The 21,092-nt window shown below is 49.0% G+C and overlaps 6 protein-coding genes and 2 non-coding genes across 8 annotated transcripts; 6 read left to right on the forward strand and 2 right to left on the reverse strand.

Moving 5' to 3' along the window:
* Position 1: 1 nt before the first annotated feature.
* GGS22DRAFT_35198 (uncharacterized protein) lies at positions 2–2,345 on the forward strand. The gene is made up of 2 exons (XM_047966881.1): positions 2–117; positions 414–2,345. The coding sequence occupies exon 2, from the start codon at positions 439–441 to the stop codon at positions 2,110–2,112; it is 1,674 nt and encodes a 557-aa protein (XP_047816892.1). The 5' UTR covers positions 2–117; positions 414–438; the 3' UTR covers positions 2,113–2,345.
* On the reverse strand, positions 2,345–4,800 carry GGS22DRAFT_35115 (MFS general substrate transporter). Its single transcript, XM_047966878.1, has 2 exons — positions 3,984–4,800; positions 2,345–3,857 (listed from the first exon to the last, which is right to left on the reverse strand). The coding sequence occupies exons 1-2, from the start codon at positions 4,294–4,296 to the stop codon at positions 2,578–2,580; spliced, it is 1,593 nt and encodes a 530-aa protein (XP_047816893.1). The 5' UTR covers positions 4,297–4,800; the 3' UTR covers positions 2,345–2,577.
* A 504-nt stretch (positions 4,801–5,304) lies between these two features.
* GGS22DRAFT_180697 (putative alcohol oxidase) lies at positions 5,305–7,956 on the reverse strand (the record flags this gene model as incomplete). Its single annotated transcript, XM_047963795.1, has 11 exons — positions 5,305–5,443; positions 5,492–5,628; positions 5,694–6,183; positions 6,238–6,460; positions 6,515–6,679; positions 6,739–6,994; positions 7,072–7,198; positions 7,312–7,359; positions 7,413–7,531; positions 7,581–7,806; positions 7,883–7,956. The coding sequence occupies 11 exons, from the start codon at positions 7,954–7,956 to the stop codon at positions 5,305–5,307; spliced, it is 2,004 nt and encodes a 667-aa protein (XP_047816894.1).
* Positions 7,957–12,625: 4,669 nt separating this feature from the next.
* Positions 12,626–12,721, forward strand: GGS22DRAFT_t95. The gene has a single exon. It is a non-coding gene; the product is annotated as a tRNA-Thr (tRNA).
* A 453-nt stretch (positions 12,722–13,174) lies between these two features.
* GGS22DRAFT_t96 lies at positions 13,175–13,276 on the forward strand. The gene has a single exon. It is a non-coding gene; the product is annotated as a tRNA-Leu (tRNA).
* Positions 13,277–13,584: 308 nt separating this feature from the next.
* On the forward strand, positions 13,585–15,333 carry GGS22DRAFT_35320 (uncharacterized protein). The gene has a single exon (XM_047966882.1). It carries the CDS (start codon positions 13,817–13,819, stop codon positions 15,008–15,010), a length of 1,194 nt encoding a protein of 397 aa, XP_047816895.1. The 5' UTR covers positions 13,585–13,816; the 3' UTR covers positions 15,011–15,333.
* Positions 15,191–16,768, forward strand: GGS22DRAFT_35325 (NAD(P)-binding protein). Its single transcript, XM_047966883.1, has 2 exons — positions 15,191–15,252; positions 15,343–16,768. Exon 2 carries the CDS (start codon positions 15,461–15,463, stop codon positions 16,631–16,633), a length of 1,173 nt encoding a protein of 390 aa, XP_047816896.1. The 5' UTR covers positions 15,191–15,252; positions 15,343–15,460; the 3' UTR covers positions 16,634–16,768.
* Positions 16,769–18,302: 1,534 nt separating this feature from the next.
* Positions 18,303–21,012, forward strand: GGS22DRAFT_167810 (amino acid transporter). The gene is made up of 5 exons (XM_047962035.1): positions 18,303–19,176; positions 19,269–19,468; positions 19,543–20,117; positions 20,189–20,696; positions 20,753–21,012. The coding sequence occupies exons 1-4, from the start codon at positions 18,574–18,576 to the stop codon at positions 20,353–20,355; spliced, it is 1,545 nt and encodes a 514-aa protein (XP_047816897.1). The 5' UTR covers positions 18,303–18,573; the 3' UTR covers positions 20,356–20,696; positions 20,753–21,012.
* The last annotated feature ends 80 nt before the right edge of the window (positions 21,013–21,092 follow it).

Genomic DNA, 21,092 nt, shown 5'->3' on the forward strand with positions numbered 1-21,092 from the left:
AGTCACAATTTTCCTGAATTGTTACAGTCACATCCTCTTCGTCTACGAGAGAAGCTCAGTCAAGGCTACTTGACGAGCATTGAATGGCCCTACTTAATAGGTAAATTCTACATTCTTGTGAGTCACCTTTCATTCATTCTAGCTATGTCACAATTGGCCCATGGTCAACTTCGGCTTGGGTTCAAGTGTAGCATGAGATGTATTCTTTGTATCAGTCGCGGTGATGACAACCTCATATTATTATGGATCTTAGAGATGTCAAAAGTCTCGATGAGTGCCCAAATAGACTACAACGGTATCTGAGCGATTTGATCATGTCAATTTTATTATTATTTTTAAAAAAAAAACCAAATATTTCTCATTCTCGCAACCTCATCCGAAAGGTTATGAGAACACGACTAACAACCCTAAAGTAGGCCGACATGATGAAAGACAGTCATGGCAGACACACCAAATATCGTGTCCGCCACCTCGAACCAACATGATGCTACTCCCGCGTCTGTAGAATTAACCACATCAACTCCATCTCAAGTGAAGGAGGTGAAGGAAGTGAAGACTAACAGTCACCGTCCTCCTACCCCCAAGAAGGTTCCACTTCACCAGATATATGCCCTTCCTGCCCCAATCCGCACATTCCCACTACCCAGTTTCTACCCAAATAACCCTATTTCGCTATTCCATGCCGTATACGCTTGGGTGAGCCAGCTTGTCTCTCCACCGCCAGTTGAACCTTCAGTGATCTACCAGGGCATCTGGTCCCCCGAGACTCGATCAGTTCACATTACGGATCTCAAGTCGGTACGGGCATTATGGGAGCAAGGGTTCTTTGGAAAAGGTAACTACAGCCGAAGCGAGCCAAACTGGTTTAGGCGAGAACAGGCTCGAAGAGGTGAACACGGAGGTAGCGTCGCTGAAAATGTGACTACCCAGAGGCGAGAAGAGCGGAAGTTGATGAAATGGGACCGTGCCAGAAAGGAACAAGAAGCGATCGAACGGACTAGACTCCTAGAAGCTTGGGTTGCTCCGGTCGGTCCTATGGAATTATTAGCTCTTCCGAATTCCCTCGACGACTTGAAGCCTATGTTTTTCAACACCCCAGTGACTGCAGATTCGGTTCAGGGCTTCGTCGCGAATGGTACAAATAGCGTCAATGCAATCACCACCACCGATGCACCAGCCTTAAATGGCACCACATCGCCATCAAGTAATGGAATAGTGAAGGCTGCTACTGGGGTGTCTTCCACTGAAGATGGCACTACGCCACCGTCAGAAATGAACGGACATCCGCCCCGCCCCCGCACTCCTACGAATACCTCCAAAAGACGTAAGTCAGTGCGATTCTCGCCTACGATCGAATCAACAACCTTCAAATTGTCCGATCCACCAAGTCCTCATCACAGTGTCCAGTCAAACGGGAGCATAGACAGCACCTTGGCAAATGGAATTTCTTCAAAGCCTCAGCCAACAGAGCTCGGTTTGCCGGAGTCTCTCGAAAGCACAACCAATTCCAAGGCCAATTCCAGGACCAGCTCCGAGTTGGACGGTCAGCTAGTGGACAAGGAACATCTTCAACTATGTCTTGAGGAAGCTTTCTACCTCGTCTTTGCTCTAGGGGCTTTAACAATTCTAGATCCAGCGACTAGTAAACCAATTCCTTCGTCAGATTTATTTACGCTCTGTCGTCAGACATCGTACATCCCTCCAAGGCAGGCGGATCTCCAACCGGATGATCCTTTCCTCATGCATTATGCCGCTTATCACCATTTTCGTTCCCTAGGCTGGGTAACGCGACCAGGAATCAAGTTTGGTGTAGACTGGATGCTATACAACAAAGGGCCAGTGTTCTCCCATGCTGAGTTCGCGGTCATTGTTTTACCGGCTTACACTGATCCTTGGTGGAAAGCTCAAGGTCGTCAGCCCCCTCATAGGTCTTGGCACTGGCTTCATACCATCAACCGTGTGCAAGCTACGGCATTGAAGACCTTGGTTCTAGCATACGTCGATATACCGCCTCCGTTTGAAGAGGGTCTTGGTGCGACGGACATATTGAAACGGTACAAAGTTCGGGAATTCATCGTGAAGAGATGGCTCAGTAATCGGAATAGGGATTGAATGGGCAGTAGGAATGCCACGCATCAAATTGGATGCATGGTGGCGCCCCTAGGTTGTAAATACATAGGTACTCGCTACCGTGTTTAATACTGTACGATTAGCCATGCAACCATGTCAAAAGTGACAGTCGTGATTGAACAAATACCAAATACTTTTTCAGTGAGCTCAACACCTAATTTGACCGGATACTATGAACGTACGCCCAGAAATGTGGCAATTCCTCATGATGCAGTGGCTGGCTTAAATCCGCCCAGACCGTCCAAGACGCTACCGACCTCCTACATTAACCAGATCGTGCCCGTCAGCCCGTGTCTCACATTAGGAAACTACCCGAGCTGCCCTAGCTGCCTTGGCCTACATTTCTAGAAATCCCTCTAAACTCCCTAGGTAGAAATCCTTCGAATCCCTATGCTAAAGTTGATGAGCTCTAGCTTTTTTCAAACGCTTTTCCACACGAATTTATCATCACTCATCCTCTTGTTCAGGCTCCGTCGCCACACGTTCATACCCCTTCTCGCTAGTCTGCGGCAAGAAGCGCGACGAAATGGTGAAGCCTCCAGCTAGTAATGCGAGGATAAGCCAGACTAGGTAACCCCAAAGTAGATGCTTTTTGACGCTGACGGCGAATAAACTCGAAAAGAGTGCAGGGCAGAAAGCGCGTAGACCGCTCATGGCCGTCAAGGCCATCGCGTTTAACATACCGAGAGTCTCCGGAGAAGGAGAGACGTCGTTGAGCGCGAGCTGGACTCCCGTGAAGGCAATGCTGACGCCTGATCCGAGAACCAGGAGTATGGGCATTACGATCCAGAACACAGTTCTCGCGGCAGGTGTGTCTTGGTATAGAATCAAGTTCATGAATGGCATGATGACCATGAAGAATGGATACGCGGTCCCGGCGGCTCGCAACACGCCGTTTGTGCCGAGATGATTCGTCAGCGGTGGGAAAATGAATAGGAGCCATGTGGCCTGCGAAATGCCGGTTAGCCCCAACATCAGGGAGATCTGTAGCGGGCTGAAACCGAAACCTCCGAGCTTAACGTTGGTGAACCAGAATATGGGGACGATGGCTGTGTAGGCGAAGCCGAGAAGCATTACGTGGGAGTAATTATAGAGGACGATCTTGACGCCGGGGGAATTCAGGAGCTCGAGGGTGCTCATTGGGGCGCGTTTGGGAGCGCCTGCTGTTGCTTCGGTGTCGTCATCGTCGGTGGGGTTGGGTTTAGGGTGGCTTCGCTTATCTTTCTTGAGCGTCTCCTCGACGAACAATGCGGCTACGAGTGCGGTCGCCAACCCGATGCACCCGGCTACAATCGATGGCAATATGTAAGGATACTCTTCGAAAAACTTGACGCCCCCGAATACCCGCGGGTACTGGTGCGCGGGATCGACGAGCGAACCTCCGAGCAGAGGCCCGATGAACATCCCTACGTTCCCGCTAAACGCAAACCAGCTGAAGGCTTGGGCCTGCGTTTTCGCGGTGCTGTGCTCGGAGATCATGGTTCGGATGGTTACTATGGTTCCGGCGAACACACCGGCTAGAGAACGCAGCAGGTTCATCTGCCAGATTGTCCGGGAGAGGCCGAAGAGAGATGTCGATATGGATAACCCGATTAGAGAGGCTACGAGGACGGGCTTGCGACCCCAGCGGTCGGCTGCTCGGCCCCAGAACATCATTACTAGCATTTGGACTAGCGAGAAATTGGACTCGATGAATCCGGCGTAGAAGCCTACGTCTGCTTCTTCCACTGGTGGGGGTTAGCCTTGTCTGCCTTGTGTCTTGGGATGGTGATAGGGGTGAGGAGCGGGATGAGGCAGATGGAGCAGATGGAGCAGATGAGGGAGATGATGGAGACGATAGAAAAGGAGCTTACGCTGTCCATTATCCTGCACCATCTGGTTTATATATGGGAAGATGGAGAAGAAGGCAATGGGCTCAATCATCCGCCCGAAGCAAAGTAGCAATATCTGAAACTTGGGTAACTCCTTCTCATCGGGTTTAGAGAGGAGTGGCTCATTCTCCCCTACGACGGCCGAGGCGACGCTAGGATCAGCTGTCGTAGCTATGGGAGATGCAGCTAAGAGCGGAGTGACCTCGCTGGCAGAGGCTGATGCTTGCTTAGGGTCACTGTTGACCTCGTCGGCCTTGTTGATATCATTTTCATCAGGTGAGTTGGTAATTGTCATTGTGAAGAAGTACTCGGTGATTTGCTAAAATTCTGCAAACACTGGACCTGATTGGTTTACCCACAATGAATTACCATGGAAAACAAAGATTTATGTATGTTGATTCCTTCAACAAGTTGCTAAGCAGCCACAAAGTTAATAATGAGTCATATACAGTAGTTGCGGTCGGACTACACTTCAGCGCGACGATGTGCAGATATCGGAACTACTTCAGAACGCCAACTTCCCGTTCCGGGAATACTATAGGAAAACTTTTCGCTTTCGGAGATCGTCGCGTTAAATATTCATGTACGAAGCCCTAAATGGCTGCCCAAAGGCTGGCTGGACGACGATTTGGCTTACCAATATTTACAGTGGATGAAATACAGTGAAATAAGGTTGGCACTGTATGTGGCCCATAGCTGTGGTTCATTGGTGGATCCTTGCCATGTGTAACCCGGGGTGTATCTGGGGCTGGGGCTGCCTGGTGACCCCTTTTTATATTATCGCACCTTCTTGAAGACTTAGGTACGAAGTACGTTCACAGAGTCCCGGAGTACATTACTTCCGAATCTTAATCTCATGCTCTTCCCTCTTTCTACAACTTTACAGCATCAATCGATGCGATATTCAAATTAATCAGTTTTTGTTCTACATTTCGACTGGTTTCCCAGCAGCCATGATGCCATTTCTACCGATGCTATCGTCACCATGCCAAGCTATTCTCACTAATGAGTCAAACACAATTCGATAATACCCCGGTTCAGACGATAAGAACCGTGGTGACACTGCAGCGATGCAATGCAGGATCCGGCTTTTACCGCATTGGGTGCTAATTGGCGATTACAATTCGATACTTCGTATGTTACATTCATTAACCTAGGTGCTATTGAAGACATGATACATATGAAAGAATCAGAAGGATAACCTAAGAGGAGATTCCAATCTGATATGAAACTCGTAACCCGTCATACCCAAACAAGATCACAACTACAAGATCGCGAAGATCACAGCTACATCGACAAACTTCTACAGACGGAATGGCAAAGTCATCTCTCCGGGTGCGTTGTACGTTGGTACCTTCATGTCGAGAGCCTCGCCCGAGTACCCGAGGTCTTCCGCTACCAGCGTCGCAGCCTTCTCTCCGATGAGAAGGGCGGTGGAATATCTGTTCTTGTTAGGGATGGTTGGATCACAAGCATGACATTTCACTTACGTATTACAACCAACGTTGTCGGGACAGATACTGAGATCTGCGACCTTCAGTCCTTGGACGCCGTGTACGTTTAAGCGCTCATCTAGAACACCGTGCTTGACGATGCTGTTGCCTTCCTTCGGGGCCATGGAGCAAGTCTGGGAAATATTAGCCCTAATCGATTTCGGGAAAAGGTAGAGAAAAAACGAAGGAAGATGCTTACGCCCAAACAGTGCCAGGTACTCTCAACGTGCCTCCTCACCCATTCCTCAACTGCCTCGATATCCTTCTTGCTATACTTAAGCTCCTCTCGGATATCTGCCTTGTTGCTGTTCAAGATGTTGGCTTCCGCCGTCCTGCTTGGCGCCGGGTTGAAGACACTCCAGCTGCCGTGCTGCAGGCCAGCGCTTAGGTTACCGGGGAGCGCATATTTCTTGGTGGTCTCGAGGTCCATATCGTTGGCACGAGCTGGCGAGTCGTAGTCGAAGAATGGGTGCATCGCTTGGACTTCACCGGCGTAGGCGTCCATTCGGCGGGCCGTCTCTCGAGACTTGATATAACCCCATACCATAGGTGCCATATCACGCTCATCGTTCATGAAGCCCGGGTCGAAATCGGGAGTCTCGTAAGGATCGGCTGACTTAATATGTACGAATCCTCGAGAAAAGGGGTATTCCAGGAAGTGGAACATCGTGAAGAAGTTTCCGGGCGGCCTACACAATAAGGTTAGGAAAAAGTGTCATCGTTTTTCAGTCAACTTCACTCACATGAGCATGTGGTCGCCGAACCACCCGGAAATGATGGAATAGTGCATCACAGGCTTGTCGGGCTTGTCCTTGAAGTACGACTTCCAGCCTTCGTTGAATTGTGGGTGGGGCCATGATTCAAACTCCTTCAATTCCGCCTCAGTCGGTCGGATTTTCACTCCAGCATCGATACCGTTCGTAGCTAAGGGACCGGTTCCCTTTAACGCCCATTCGTCGAACACCTCTGCGATTCGGTTAGGATCTTAGGAAGTCAACGTATCGCCCCACCCACACTTACTCTTTTGGACTTCTGGGTCGCCTCGGACGAAATCATCGAAACTCTCCGTTTCGGGTTTCGCGCGGAATACGGAAAAGGTCAAGTAGTGGTCCTGAAAGTTAAGACCAACACCTGGGAGATCGACTTTGGGCTCAACACCGGCGGCCTTGAGTTTCTCGGGGTCACCTATAAATAGTCAGGACTAATACTTAGGTACCTAGTACGCTCTCACGCAATGCACGTACCGATTCCGGATCGCTGAAGGATCAATGGTGACGAAATGGTACCTCCGGATACGACTATTTGCTTGCGTGCCTTGAAAATGCGAGGCTTTAGTTGATTGGGGTGAAGCGGCTTGGTCTGCACTGTCTGAACCGCCACAGCTCTGCCGTTCTCGATGATGACTTTTTCGACCTTAGTGTTGCAAGCAAGGTATAAATTGCTGTGGACGGCACGGGTGGAGTGGACATATGCATGAGCGCTGTCACTACGTCGTCCGGTCTGTATCCATGGATGGTCAACTCTCGATCGAAACTCAAAAAGGGGTAGCGAGTCAGGGGTAAGAGTAAGTAGCATACGTCACGATTGATCCACTTTAACCAATGCTCGGCACCGTGTCCGGTAGATAAGTCCTGCAAGTCATCGACGACGGGGATATCTTGAGATTCTGCTGCCCTCAAGAAGTCGTCCTTTACGGGGTATGTGCTGAAGGGGGGTTAGCGCTATGGCCATCAAGGGACATGAGCGACATCAGGATCAAGCGACGTCAAGGAATATCAAGGAACACTAAGCTGGTCTATGATAGGTACTCGACTTACTAGTTTCCGAATGACACCTTGATCGGTCCCTCGAATCCGTGGACCTCCCTTCGCTAATTAGTATTGTCCGAGACAGAAATTGCTGATTCTAGTCAACTAACTTGTTGTGGCATGCTCGTTGGTAGGTCTCATGCTTCTTCATAAGTGGGAGCAGGTCCTCTGTTTTCCATCCCTTGGCTTGGAAGTCGTCATAGTCCGAAGCCGACGCACGGGTGTACATCTACTAAAACTTAGTTCCCCATCCGCGAACTATCGAAAACTTTGCTTACCAAAAAGTTAATGCTAGAGCCACCTCCCAAGACGTGGGCGCATGGAACCACCGCCTTCCTCCCGGCAAGGTGCTTCGACGGACGAGCCTCATAGAAAGACGCCGTTTTCGAGTCCAGCTTCATATTTCGGGGGTAAATCCCTGGCCTGAATACCCATGGGTTGTTGAGGTTGCTCTCTCCAGCTTCGATCAAGAGAACCTTGAGGTTGTGGTCCAAATTTGCTAGACTGGACAGAGCAGAGCAGAGTTAGTAGATGATTTCCTGCTGATAGATTCACGACGACGACAACGACGAGGACATACCGTCCTGCCACGACACAACCGCAGCTGCCACCTCCGCACACGATAATATCGAATTCCTCAGGTAATGGACTCATATCTTCTTGTTGTTTCTGGTCCCAGCCGAAAATCTTGGAGAACATGTTGTGAAACCACTCTGGGGGGTGATGGTTGCGTTCTTATGCTTTGTGGGATACTGGGATGGCCGGATCTACAAATACTTGGGACGAGGGGGAGCCTAGGGGGAGCCTAGGAGATCCCAGGCATCAAGGCACCTCCCCTTGGATATCTCGTACGAAGCCGCCAATGACGACTCATTGCTGCTAAGGTTAGGTCGTGCATCCAGGCTTGACTGCTAGTAGAAATCCCCCAACGACCCCTCCATCCCAGTATCTATTTGACAGGCATGCCAACTCACTGTCGTGGTCATCTGATATCTATCGATGCAACACTTCTGCATATGTGACTCCAGCCGAGACAGCTGCTCGGATAAGATGGAAAAGCGAATCCAAGAAAGCCCAGGAAATCCCAACGGCACAAGCGAAGGGTCTCATCCAACCAGACGTGGAACAACCGGGTTCGGCTTTCTACGTCGCCCTACGTTAAGTGTTAGTTCTAGTTTATCCACGTCACCAGACGCGACTCGTCCGTGGTATTCGATCCATGGTTTCCGGCTTAGGTTGGCACGTAAGAGGACATGTAAGAGCAGGTCGATGTGATGTCGCTCAGTAGTGGCATCTCGGTGAGGCTCGGGATGTTGTTCTTCACAGCCTTGTGGCCCCTCGTACCCCTGTCTTCCTAGTCTGCTACTTATGCTACTTATGCTACTTAGTCTGCTACCCCAGGTTGCGTTGCCTATACCTACGTGCTCATTGGCCACTAGCAGAAGGAGCTCGTATGCAAGACGGATGCCAAAATGCGGGGGAGGGGACCGTGAGGTCAAATACCCGTCAATCTACATGCCTACCCTGCTTCCCCGCAGTTTTCGAGGCGGATATTATAGTTCGTTTCTGTCGTTGGGTCTATAACTACCTACTTAGCAGGTATCCGAGAGAAGCACGCTGCATGCGTAGCCTGAACCAATAGTCTCCATGCCGTACCTTAGCGTTCGGCGCTGACCCCTTCGGCTGACCAACTTTAGTTCTTCCTCGTAGGGTTGGCGGCTTCTCGTCCTCAACCCGCCCAGGCCTTTTCCCCATACCAATCATACCCGGAAACATGGCAGTCGATCAAGAGTCTGGGGCGCTCTAAGGCACGCTAAATGATGCTAAAATCCTCGATCCTGAAGCTCCACCGTCAGCAGTAGACGACCTGCTTCCTGTTCCAGATCGAGTCGATCGGCGACGCGTATCCGGCCATTTCGAATATCACGTCTCAGCGAACTGCCGACGAAATTGGTACAAGACGATCCTCCCTGTGCTACTCCAGATGCACGGCCGACTTCTCGACGAGGGGAAATTGGAGAAATTCACATCTCACGCTGCAGCATATAACCCGTGATTTTATTCTTTCCGGCCAATTCGAGCCCAGAGCCAATATCGAACCCCAGTCAGAGTCGCACATACTTTCGAGACGATTTACTCGGGAACCATGCGGCGAGCCTATGAGACCGCAGCACGGTCCGGATACGTTCGAGTCTGTTCCGTTACTTATACCGACGGATCGTCATCGTGATGGACGCAGCACATCGGGTCTCTTCTGGATAGAAATCTCCCCTCACACTAAGTCCAAGTTTGTAGTCCAAGTTTTCACGAACTCAGTCTCCAAGTCTACACTAAGTCCACGTCTAAGCCCCCTTACTCGACCGACCCCGCGAAAGGGGTATTGCCAGTTGACAGATACTTACCAAAGTAGGCGCTGGGCATCTAGCTTGGCGACAAGAATTACTAAGTCGAAGCTCGACTTTTTCGTGACGGGAGAAGCGGGTTCTCGCGGCAATTTTCCAAGTCTACTTGGCTGTCCTGATATTACAAGACGACGCTATATTACCTACTATACGGATGCTGCCTAGAACGTACATCAGATATTGACCATGGTACTCTGCGAGACATGAGAAGGAGTGTAGCATGCATGTTCGTTAACCAATGGATGTAACATGGAGATTCCGTCCCCCACGTTGAGCTGAATTCTAACCGCAGCTCTGGATGCCGTGGTGGTAAATATGTTGGCGGCTCGAGCTCATGTGAGACATCTCTCAAGGTATGTTCCGCAGTTGGCCGCTCGCAGACTAGAAGTCCTATACCTATTATCTGTGCCTATTATCTGTACCTAGGTAGGTACCTATTGCCCAGAAGCCATCGAGTAGCCGCCCGTCTCTTCCCTATTCGTGGCATACCTACCTAGTTACTTACCTACTAGGTAGGTACTGGGTATCTACCTTCTACCTCCCTACCTCGCTCCCTACCCCCTACCCCCTACCTGGTATCTACATACCTCTACATATACATCCTCAACTTCCCACAGAGTGGTGTACGCCTACAACTTCGGGCTAGAATTATCCGGCAGCTAGATGTATGATGACATAACGTTCTAGAGGTATGCAACTGCCGTTACACTTCGTTTATTCCGACAGCCACGACAGCCACCCACGGAGTAGGGTCGATTGGCGCGTTACACCAGACCTTCACTTATCCCGGCGATGCATCATGTTGATGGTTATGAATTTCCCTACTAGGCAACCCTGTGATCATTAGGCTATGCACGTATACCCTCTTGTCTGATCGTGTATAGATTCGCGGCTTCGTCCAGGAGAAAACTCGGTATGCTAGAATTTAGTATGTTGAGGTCTCCAAATGATGCTGAACTCCTTTCCCGATGCGAGGGAATGAAGACCTAGACATACATGTGACCAGGTTACACTAGATGAGATTAGGGCTTTAAGTTATCCCCGAGTTAAATGAACGTCCATTGATCTATAGAAGTATATGCATCTGAGTATAAATGGGTATAGATCGTTATCAGGGAAGTCAACGTGACTACTTCACATGATACCTACTAGGTAGACAACAAAGTTGACAAGTCTGTGTCATCTATTTTAATATCTACCTACATCATTATCATGAAGATGTAGATGCAATGGTACTTGTTCAAGGACCGGCATATCGACGCCGGATCTGACTTGTCGACTACATCTTGAATAGTCCGGGTTTGACCGGTCATCCTTTTATGGCTGATGTTGGTGATGAGGCAGTGAGGTTGGACTCTGAAAAAGAAATGGTAGAGATGATTGGCCTTGATTCAGATATAGGTAACTTGGATGTGGATGTTGTATAACCTGTGGCAAGTTCCGAGTTGAACTGTGGCAACTGAGTTACGTGGGTGGTTGGGGAGACTAATCTGAGAACTAAGATTTCCATCATCGCCCAGTCAGAGTCAGTCTTAACTCCCGGTTGGCTGAAATTGAGTTACCTACCTAGGTACCTAGGAGGTACCTGGTCTTGGGTATAACACCAAAAGAAAGGAATGAGGTTGGCTTCAATTGGGTGTTCTCGCCTAGGAGATGCCTAAGAGGCTAACATCACATTTCCAAATAGGGGTATAAGTGAAGACCATTATCCTATGACAGTAGCCAAAGAGCTATTTCCTCTTAATCCGGCTATGCTAAAATTAAGATCTGACGCCTCCCCGATTACCCCCTGACTCCAGCGAACAAGCTGCAGAATGACATGCTTTTTCAACGCATACCTGCATACGAAAATCCTTCGGGACAAAGCAGCCACAATCACATCCTCACGCCAATTGCAGGGTATATCCAATAAAACAGGGCGGACCGGATGTTGCAACGATGCCACATCGATTTCTGCGAGTACTTGGGACCGGATAGGGTTCCGGGGGCTGTCTCATACGCAAGTCAGATCCTACGGCGATGTAGGACAAACTATTGATCGGGACCGGCATGACGGGAAGCTGCCGGAGGGTGATTCTAACATAGGTATCTACTTGACTGCAGTTTCGAGGTTCGATCTCTAGAACTGCGTTGATAATGCAGCATGAAAATTCATATGCCAACAGCATGATCAAGTTCGAATACCCCATGAGTTGACATTCATGGGGGCTAACAAATGAGCCGGCAGGAGAACTCAATCAAATTCAGATGAGTGCCTATCCTTGATTCCTACGCCACCCGTTTTGAGAGATTGGGCTGAAGTAGATCTTGGTACTTGACCCCCAAGTCTCTTTTTAGTACACATCTAACTCTATGATAGGATGCCTACGAACAATGGACATATTGGTATAGCGGAATTTCGCTGCAAATTCCGCAAACAGTGAATTCAACATGAACTCAGCAATCTCTAGAGCAAGCAAGCTGAACGCCAAGCCGGAATAGGGCTGAATTCGTACCTCTTAGTCTACACGGTGTTAAAAAAATTAATGCTGAGACTCAGAGCCTTGGATGTCTCAAGCGATGAACTGAACGTTGTGGGATCAACGCTTATGCTGCTATAGGTTATGATTGAGGGTATATCGTAGGTCTTGGCCAATGTCAGAATTATCTTTAGTAGAGTTGAACCAATCAGGAATCATATCTATGCCTATGGACTATAGCGAGAGAATGTGGGTAAGCAGCAAATGCGGCGACGAGTACCTATGGATGTTGCGGATTCGAGATTGTAGATGGCCCATTTCAGAGACGGAGAGAATCGAGTTCATTCGCTGGGACTATTTGGTCAACGCGTCGGTCTCAATGGATATAATTAATCATAGCTTGGAAAAAATCATCCAGCCAGCAGTAGCAAGACCAACAAAGTGGATTCTGCTGATGATGTGGCCCGACTAGCTCACCGGTAGAGCGCCTCACTAGTATCCTCCAATAAATACGAGAAGTAAATGAGGAGGCAACAGGTTCGACTCCTGTGTTGGGCAATCTTTTTGTTCTATTCTGCTTGACTGGCGACTTGACTGTCAACTTGTGGCTTGACAATTGGGAAACTACCCGAGTGTCAGTGGCTAACTCGCCGCTGTTAAACCCAAGGCACAAAGAAACAACCCGCCCTACAACCAAGAGCCGTTCAAGTCACAAAAGGTCTTTAGGCTACTAGGTACCAAATTGCCAATTAAGCAGATAGCGCGTTGCTCTCCATGAATACTTTTTTTTTTTTTTTGCAACGTTCTGAAGTTGGCTTCGTTAACGATACGCACGATTGTGTAATAGAAATAAAATAGAGCCGGCGCTAGTACGCTAAGCTCTTGTTCTTAGCCGGAGTTCTTCCACGGACTATGCATTGGATCGAAGCTCCCATCCAATAGAATTCATCGTATAGGAAAATTCTCACCACAGATATCTACGTCAATTGGAGGCTGATTTCACATCACACGGGCAAGATGGCCGAGTTGGTCCATGGCGCGAGGTTAAGGTTGCAATCTTAACACGATTTCCTCGTGGGGAAACCCTCGTGGGTTCGAATCCCACTCTTGTCACGATTCACTTTTTGCATTTCTTGCGTTTGGATACAGGACTTCATTGCAGCGACTTCTCTTTTTCGTATCTAGGGCTCGAGAAAGCACCTTCCAAGGCAGCGAGGCTAACATTAGGCAGTTCCAGCATCCAGGTAGCTAACAGAGTTTCAATTGATGCCTCTAAGTTTCTAGATGCTACGTTCCTTCTCTGTGAGAATACACGCTACACGGCCTATTCATGATTGGCGGGGGTTAACAGGGATCTATTGTTTTAGTTACCTTGGCAGCTTGGTACCTGCTACCTAGGACTCCTAGATCTTCCAAGACCCATCCGCCTCAGCTGTTCAGCTCATTAAACTCTTCCTCACATTTCAGCCCACCTGTCATTGTAAGTTTCTAAGACTGCGTTACTATTAGGCTGCTCTGGGTATCAAGAAGGTAGGTGAATTGGTCCATCATAGGCTCTACCTATTTTCGATTGCTTCCTCAAAGTTTTATCCTGCCTATCTACCTATCTACCTACCTACCTACTAGGTACATTATCTGGCCACCTCGTGAACAATGGGCAAACCTTCAGATCTATCTGCCAGCAAGGCAGCCGATTCCGTTTCGCTACACTCAAACGTGGGCGAGAGCTCTAGAAACAACATTCATCATGATGTCCTCGACACTCCTGAGATTTCTATCGATGATCTACCTCCGAACTACAGCGAAGTCGAATCTTTACTTCCACCAGCCATCCGGGCCCCACCACTCAACAGCACTGAAGCCCTCATGATGGAAGACGGTACAGTCTTTAATGATAGCAACTACGGTGCCCAATATTGGATAGCGAAGAGTCTCGAATATCCGGATGCGCTCGAGTCGCACATCCGAAAACTTGCTGCCATTCCACCGCGACCCTACATCAAACTCGTCGGAACACATACCGAAACGAGACGGAACGACAAGGACAAAAACGAAACTACCACCGTTGTAGACTTTGACGTATCCGTCGAACTGACACCATATCTATACTACGATGCACAATATCACAAGTCGTGGAATCAGCTACGCACTGTAGAGAATTTCGAGAAAACGAAACGAGGCACCATATTTCGGAAACGGGCTCCGGGCACACACCAGAACATCGAAGTCGGCGGCAACCCGAAGCCGACACTCACAGAATGGTGTCATCGGTACGCTGCTAGCCACGCCGGCCTAAAGGTCTTCGCGCTCCATCGTACCATGATAGGGTTCAACGAGGAACGTGTGAAGAGCCAATTGCGGACCCTCGTGAACAATACCAACTACCGCGGCCACCTCAAGGTAGAGCTCGTGATGAAAAACTCCTTGGTCGAATGCTACAACGAGGCGAGAACAAACCACTGGCGGCTGACGACGTGGATACAGACGGTGTTCATGGTCACCCTGCTTTTCATCTTCTCCTGGCCATACCTCTGGCTGCGCACGAAGAGGTGGGAGGTTGCGATTTCGGAATGGCCGTTTTCGAGGCTGACGGAGGCGGGTGCTAAGGAATATGTTAGCATTAGCGAGGATCAGTGGTATAACTTGTGGGCGCGTGCTATATCTAAGGCTGTGATGGAGAAGCGGCAGAAGGTTTTGGATCAGGCGGATCTCAGAAGGTCGCAAGAGCCTGAACCTTCGCTTGATACTGGCAACTACGCTGTTAACGGCGCGCTCGGTTTGTTTAGGGCTGGTGTGAGTGCCATGAATGAGGTGAATCGGCAGTTAGGTTGGGGTGGGGACTGCTAGAGGCGTCTCCCGGATGTAGTATTATATCAGCAGAGGTATCTGTGCCGATGTCTTTTCCATAGTGTCGTTTTCCTCTCCTTTATCCTCTATTTAGCCCAGGCGTCTTTGCGGAAGCAGGTGTTTGTCGTCGTCGCGATGCTCGGTGGGTGTTGCGTGATGGCTCTTTTGGGATAATGGAGCTTTGGGTTAGGTAATGAATTCGAGGACCATTTGCCCAATCGGGAAATTTACTAAGTGGTGAGGTTAGTCATCCAACTTTGCTTCACGATGATTTCTAATGACGTTGGGTTTGGAGCAGTGGGTTTGGGTATAAGAAGTTGACATTTACGTAGGTTTGTTCGTTGTGTTGTCGTGTCGCTGCATTGCTCTGTCACTGTGTCGTTGTGTTACAATAGGTACATCAAGTCTCAATATTCCCGAATCGCCAACGTTCGTCACTATCGCATCAAGATGGCTCCTATTCGTGTCGCCCTCGTTGGACTTTCGCAATCTGCAAAGACGTCTTGGGCTGCTCAAGGTCACCTACCTTACCTTTTCTCACCACGAGGACGCTCTCAATACGAAATCGTCGCTCTACTTAATTCAAGTGCCTCCGCGGCAGAAGCAGCTCGGGATTCCTTCGCCCTTCCCTCGAACGTCAAGGCTTACGGCGATCCGAATGACCTAGCTTCAGATACGAATGTTGATCTAGTGGTCTGTTGCACGCGCGTGGATACACATAGCTCGTCCACAGGACCATCTCTACGGGCTGGCAAGGCTGTTTTCATAGAATGGCCCTTGGTTCAAGATTACAAGGAAGCCGTCGCTCTGGCAGGGAAGAAACGTCTGGACAACACTATCATCGGACTTCAGGGACGCGTTTCCCCAATTGTCATCAAGCTCAAAGAGATACTAAAATCGGGACGTATTGGTCGGGTACTGAGCAGCGACGTCCACACCTACGGAAATCTTGCTAGGAGGGACTCGTTCTCGGAGGGTCTATCGTACTTTGCGGATCGCGAAGTAGGCGGTAACCCCATCACGATCGCTTACGGGCACACCATCGACTACGTGCATGAAGTCCTCGGGGAATTTTCGTCTTTTCAGAGCCGCATGCAGATTCAGCGACCGGTGATTGGAGTGCATGACAAGGACGGTTCTCGGATCAAGGAAAGATCCACTAATGTCCCGGATCTCCTAGTAATTCATGGGAAGCTGGCTAAGGGGAAGGCCAATATTGCGGATGATGCTACTTTGTCCTTCTTCTACAGGAACGGGCCACAGTTTAAAGGGAGCCCTGGGTTCGTGTGGACTATCAACGGCGAGTTGGGCGAGGTCATGGTAACGGCCAACGGTGCATACGTGCATTCGGATTCATATAAGGACCCGATCGAGATCAAGGTGCACGACCATGTTACGGATGAGGTAGTCGACGTGGAATGGAACTGGGAGGATTGGCAAAAGGAACTTCCGTACCGGTCTCGGATCGTGGCAGAGTTGTACGAGAGATTCGCGCGTTGGTGGGCTATCGGGAAGCCGACGGGTGATCTTCCCGACGAGCAGGAATGGCCTCGTCTCCACGACGCTGTTATAAGGATGGAGGAGTTGGATGAGGTGTTTAGGCAGTACGACGCGCAAGAGTGAGTGAGAGTTGAAACTATCTATGTCTAGGTACCTAGGTCCCAGGTAAGAAAGAGTGGCTAGACATGGGGTTTATCATTGAATTTAGGTTTAGTTTCTATTAACGTTTATGCTACTGCTATCTATCAGTGTCGGTCTCCCTCTGATAGGTAATCACCGCCTCAGGTCCTCGTTACATTCCGAGATCCCGTTATCTATTGTCTGTAAGCGGTCTGATACAGTCTGATCAGTCTGATGCGGTCTGGTGAAGATGGATTAAACTCGGGGTCGCGGGAAATCTGATAACTTGGATATCTCAGCTTTGTCCTGTATTTTGTATTGAACGACACGAGTCCTGATTCCGAAGATCTGGGTTTCAGCAAGTTGACATTTGGGTTCTGTGATGCTATTGGTGTTATCTCTCCTATCTTGATGAAACGGCATTAGTGGGCTATTTACAGAATCCTGGGTCTGCTGGTGTTTAGATAATACAGTGTTCATTTAATCATTGGTATTGGCGGATCTGCAATTGACCAATGGCCAATGTCTTTCGTCTGATAACATTCTATGCGTGCCTCGGTTGGTACAGATAATAACATGGCTGCATGGAAATTGGGTTATTTTCCCTGTCGAGCGTAGGTGAGCGCAGGTGATTCATCGGTGAACCTGTTCGTGGTCATTAGTCCTACGTCACAGTTGCCCTATGAAGGTACGTAGGTATTTGTTACCCAGCAGCCCAGGTACCTAGGTAGTAGTCAATAATTGCCCAACTAATATTCGTATACGTACGACTCGCAAATATTCACATCGTAGCCCAATGTTGTATTTCCATTACATAGTAGTCTTAGAATGAAACGAGCCCATCCCTCGCTATTGTGAAAAGAACGTTGACCGATTCTAGAATAGGAGTGTCGAACCCACAAATTACAGGCTTCCCTCCACGTATCTTCGCCACTAATGCAGATTAATGCAGATGAGTACGTAGCAAGTGCTTGTTCAATTTCGTACGAGATAAGCCGGCTATCCAGGGTTTATGGAAGACCGCTATGCCGACTACATTCTAGGACCGAAGAAAAGTCGGGGCTTAGCTTCGGTCCCCCGGAGCCGTTGCCTTAAAAGCGGAAGCGTATCAAATCATCAAACCCCATTGGTCATTTTGCCTCGTTCAGAGAAGGGCCGACAAAATTCTGTACGCGTCGATCGTTTAAAGATGAGAATTCCTTAAAGCGGGTTAGTCGATACCATAATTGAATGCATTTAGTAATTGAAACTTTAAGGTTCGTAAGATCAATCGATCGAAAAGTTTGTTTCCGACATTGCCTCCCATGTCTAGGTATGTACCTTGGATGTTGTATTAATTCTTGTAATGGCAACTTCGACGTTACACATGTTTGCCATTCTTATCTCTACCCAGGTACATACATGGTACGTATCACAGCCAGAGAACAAGGGTACCTATCATGAACGCGGCCTGTCCGTCATCCTCACGTGCTACGCTAGCTGCTAAGAGACAGGCCAAGGCGAATAACCCTGGGTTATCCTTGGGTCATCCTGGCTTGTCTAGGGCGATTTACAGGGACAAGCCTATGCTAGCTCTCCGAAGGCGTGGGTGAAGATCAGCTATGATATCAACCCGCAGGTTTTTAGTCCTTTCTTTCCTTAATCAGCTGAGATTATTTTTGCGACTCCTTCCCGTTTGTATTTTCTTCTTTTTAAACTTCGTCTCTTTGTCTAACTTTGAATTTTCAATTTTGTGGCTTTGGAAAAAAAGCATCTTTTTTTCTGTTCGAATAGCGAAGCGATATCCAAACCTATAAATCATCAGCCATATGGAGTAGAATAATTATCGTATAATCCTTATACTCTCCTTTTACCTACTTGGTAACGTGGCATCGCCAAACGACATTCACTTCATCTAGTCGCGTGATTGACATTTTTTGTCATTTTCGTTTTCGATTCCGAAGATGACGGACGCCGACATCAAGAAACCTGTCACCACCGACGCCGAAGCGGGTCGCGCCGAGTCCGGGGAACATACCGCCGACCAGGTTTTGGTATCTCTCGGATATTCCCCTGAATTGCAACGGAATCGGTCTACCCTCCATGTCGCCTTCATGTCCTTCGTTCTGGCAGCCATCCCCTATGGTTTAGCCACGACGATGTACTATCCCTTAGTCGCAGGTGGTCCGGTCGACATCATATGGGGATGGGTAGCCGTATCGCTCATCGTCATCTGCGTGGCCGCGTCCCTAGGTGAAATCACGAGCGTATACCCAACCGCCGGTGGTGTCTATTACCAGACTTTCATGTTGGCATCTCCACAATGGCGTCGACTTGCTGCTTGGACCTGCGGATGGTTATATGTCGTCGGAAATGTTACCATCACTTTGGCTGTCAACTTTGGTACTACCTTGTTCTTGGTTGGATGTGTCAATGTTTTCGAAACACCCGAGGGCGAGGGAGTGCTCGCGGGCGAGCCTTACCAAGTATTCCTCATCTTTTTGGGAATCACATTTTTGTGCAATGCCGTTTCGTCTCTGGGGAACAAATGGCTCCCTATTCTTGATGTACGATATGAATTTTGCATTACCTTCACCTCCCCGAATTTTTACTCTGGGTCGTGTTTTACTGTGCAGGTGTGCTAATAGTTTTGCTCCAGACTTTCGCAATTTTCTGGACATTTGCCGGCGTTCTCGCTATCATGGTTTGCGTCTTAGCCATCGCCAAGGAAGGCCGTCACGATGCGAAGTGGGTTTTTACTCATTTCGAAGTCAACTCTGGCTGGACACCCGGTTGGTCGTTCTTCGTCGGTCTTCTTCATGCCGCCTATGCCACTTCTTCTACCGGCATGATCATCTCGTATGTATCCAACCTGATACCCCTTTCCCCTTTCCTCCACCCCCCTTATTCCGATTTATTCTAACTTGTCGTAGGATGTGCGAAGAAGTGCAAGCGCCAGCGACTCAAGTCCCTAAAGCGATGGTGATGACTGTTTGTATCAACACCATAGCCGGGTTGATGTTCATGATTCCGTTGATGTTCGTTCTTCCTAACTTACAAGAACTCGCTCTCCTATCTCAACCGGTCCCGGCCATTATCAAGAGCGCGATAGGAAACCCAGGGGGTTCGTTCGGCTTGTTAGTCCCTCTTCTTGTCCTAGCCGTCATCTGTGGTATCGGTTGCACGACGGCTACTTCGCGATGCATTTACGCCTTTGCTCGAGATGGCGCCATTCCCGGATCCAAGTGGTGGAAGGTTATCGACCACAGGCTAGACGACGTACCATTAAACGCCATGATGTTGAGTATGGTTGTTCAAATCATTCTCGGTGTCATCTACTTCGGTTCCACCGCCGCCTTCAACGCCTTCTCGGGAGTGGGTGTGATCGCTCTTACAGCTTCTTACGCTACGCCGATCATAGTCAGCATGCTCAATGGTCGCCAGACTGTCAGCACCGGTAGTTTCTTTTTGGGTTCATTTGGATGGTTCTGCAATATTGTGGCTGTTTGTAAGTTCACCCCACCCTACCGTGTCAGACCCAAAGTCTGGCCGTTGTCTCCTGGGCTAACAATAGTATAGGCTGGTCTCTTCTAGCGATTCCGTTATTCTGCATGCCTACTACCGTTCCGGTAATCGATCCTACGACGATGAACTACGCCTCGGTCGTCTTCGTAGGATTTATCGCCATCTCCGCCGGCTGGTACATAGCCTGGGGACGAAAGAACTATGTTGGGCCGCCGAAATGATTTGGCCGATGTTGGATGCCCGTGAAGTGTGGATAGAGCCTACTCACCCGCCGGATGGTCTGCTTGTGCCCAACTTGGTGCTCCGTGCTCGTGTTTTGCCGTGATACCCAAGAAAATGGATGGATTTGTTATACGGACAAGGGGCCGTCGTGATGTGATAGCCCACAAGTTGATACACAATGCGAGCTCTAGCGAGTGCAGCATATTACATGAATAAATATTGCGCCACAACTAATGCGATCGAACAATTTTTCTTTCCATGATACTGACCAACTTGATAATAGCATTGCGATTCCTTTCGTAACCTGAACCATCCCAAACCCATAACGCGTGCGATACTCGTTAGTCATTATCTTTTCGCATGTATCGGTTTTGGAGAAACAGCTAACAGATATAGGTACCTATGGCGATGGGTGAACTCAGCTAAGGAGGTAAGTGTTGAAATCAAACCCACCGCGCTGCCGTTCAGGGCAGTAAAGGATTCCGATTTGGCTCTACTCATGGTTGTAAGCCAATCCGTTATCACTCATGTAACACAGGGCCGGCACGACGTAGGCCGACATTGCGTCATAGCCACCGACGAGTGTACCTTGGCTACTTGCCTTATTCTTATCCATGGATGGATATCAATCCAGGATTAGTCGAACCGTGACGGCCGAGGTCATGTACCTTGTACGGACATACGGTGCCTTCGGTGTTCAAGGCCCGGTTACCGGGTTACTATCGTGGTAAGATAC

The sequence above is a fragment of the Annulohypoxylon maeteangense genome (genome assembly GCF_022496945.1).
Source record: "Annulohypoxylon maeteangense strain CBS 123835 unplaced genomic scaffold GGS22scaffold_13, whole genome shotgun sequence".
In the NCBI taxonomy this organism is placed as follows: Eukaryota; Fungi; Ascomycota; class Sordariomycetes; order Xylariales; family Hypoxylaceae; genus Annulohypoxylon; species Annulohypoxylon maeteangense.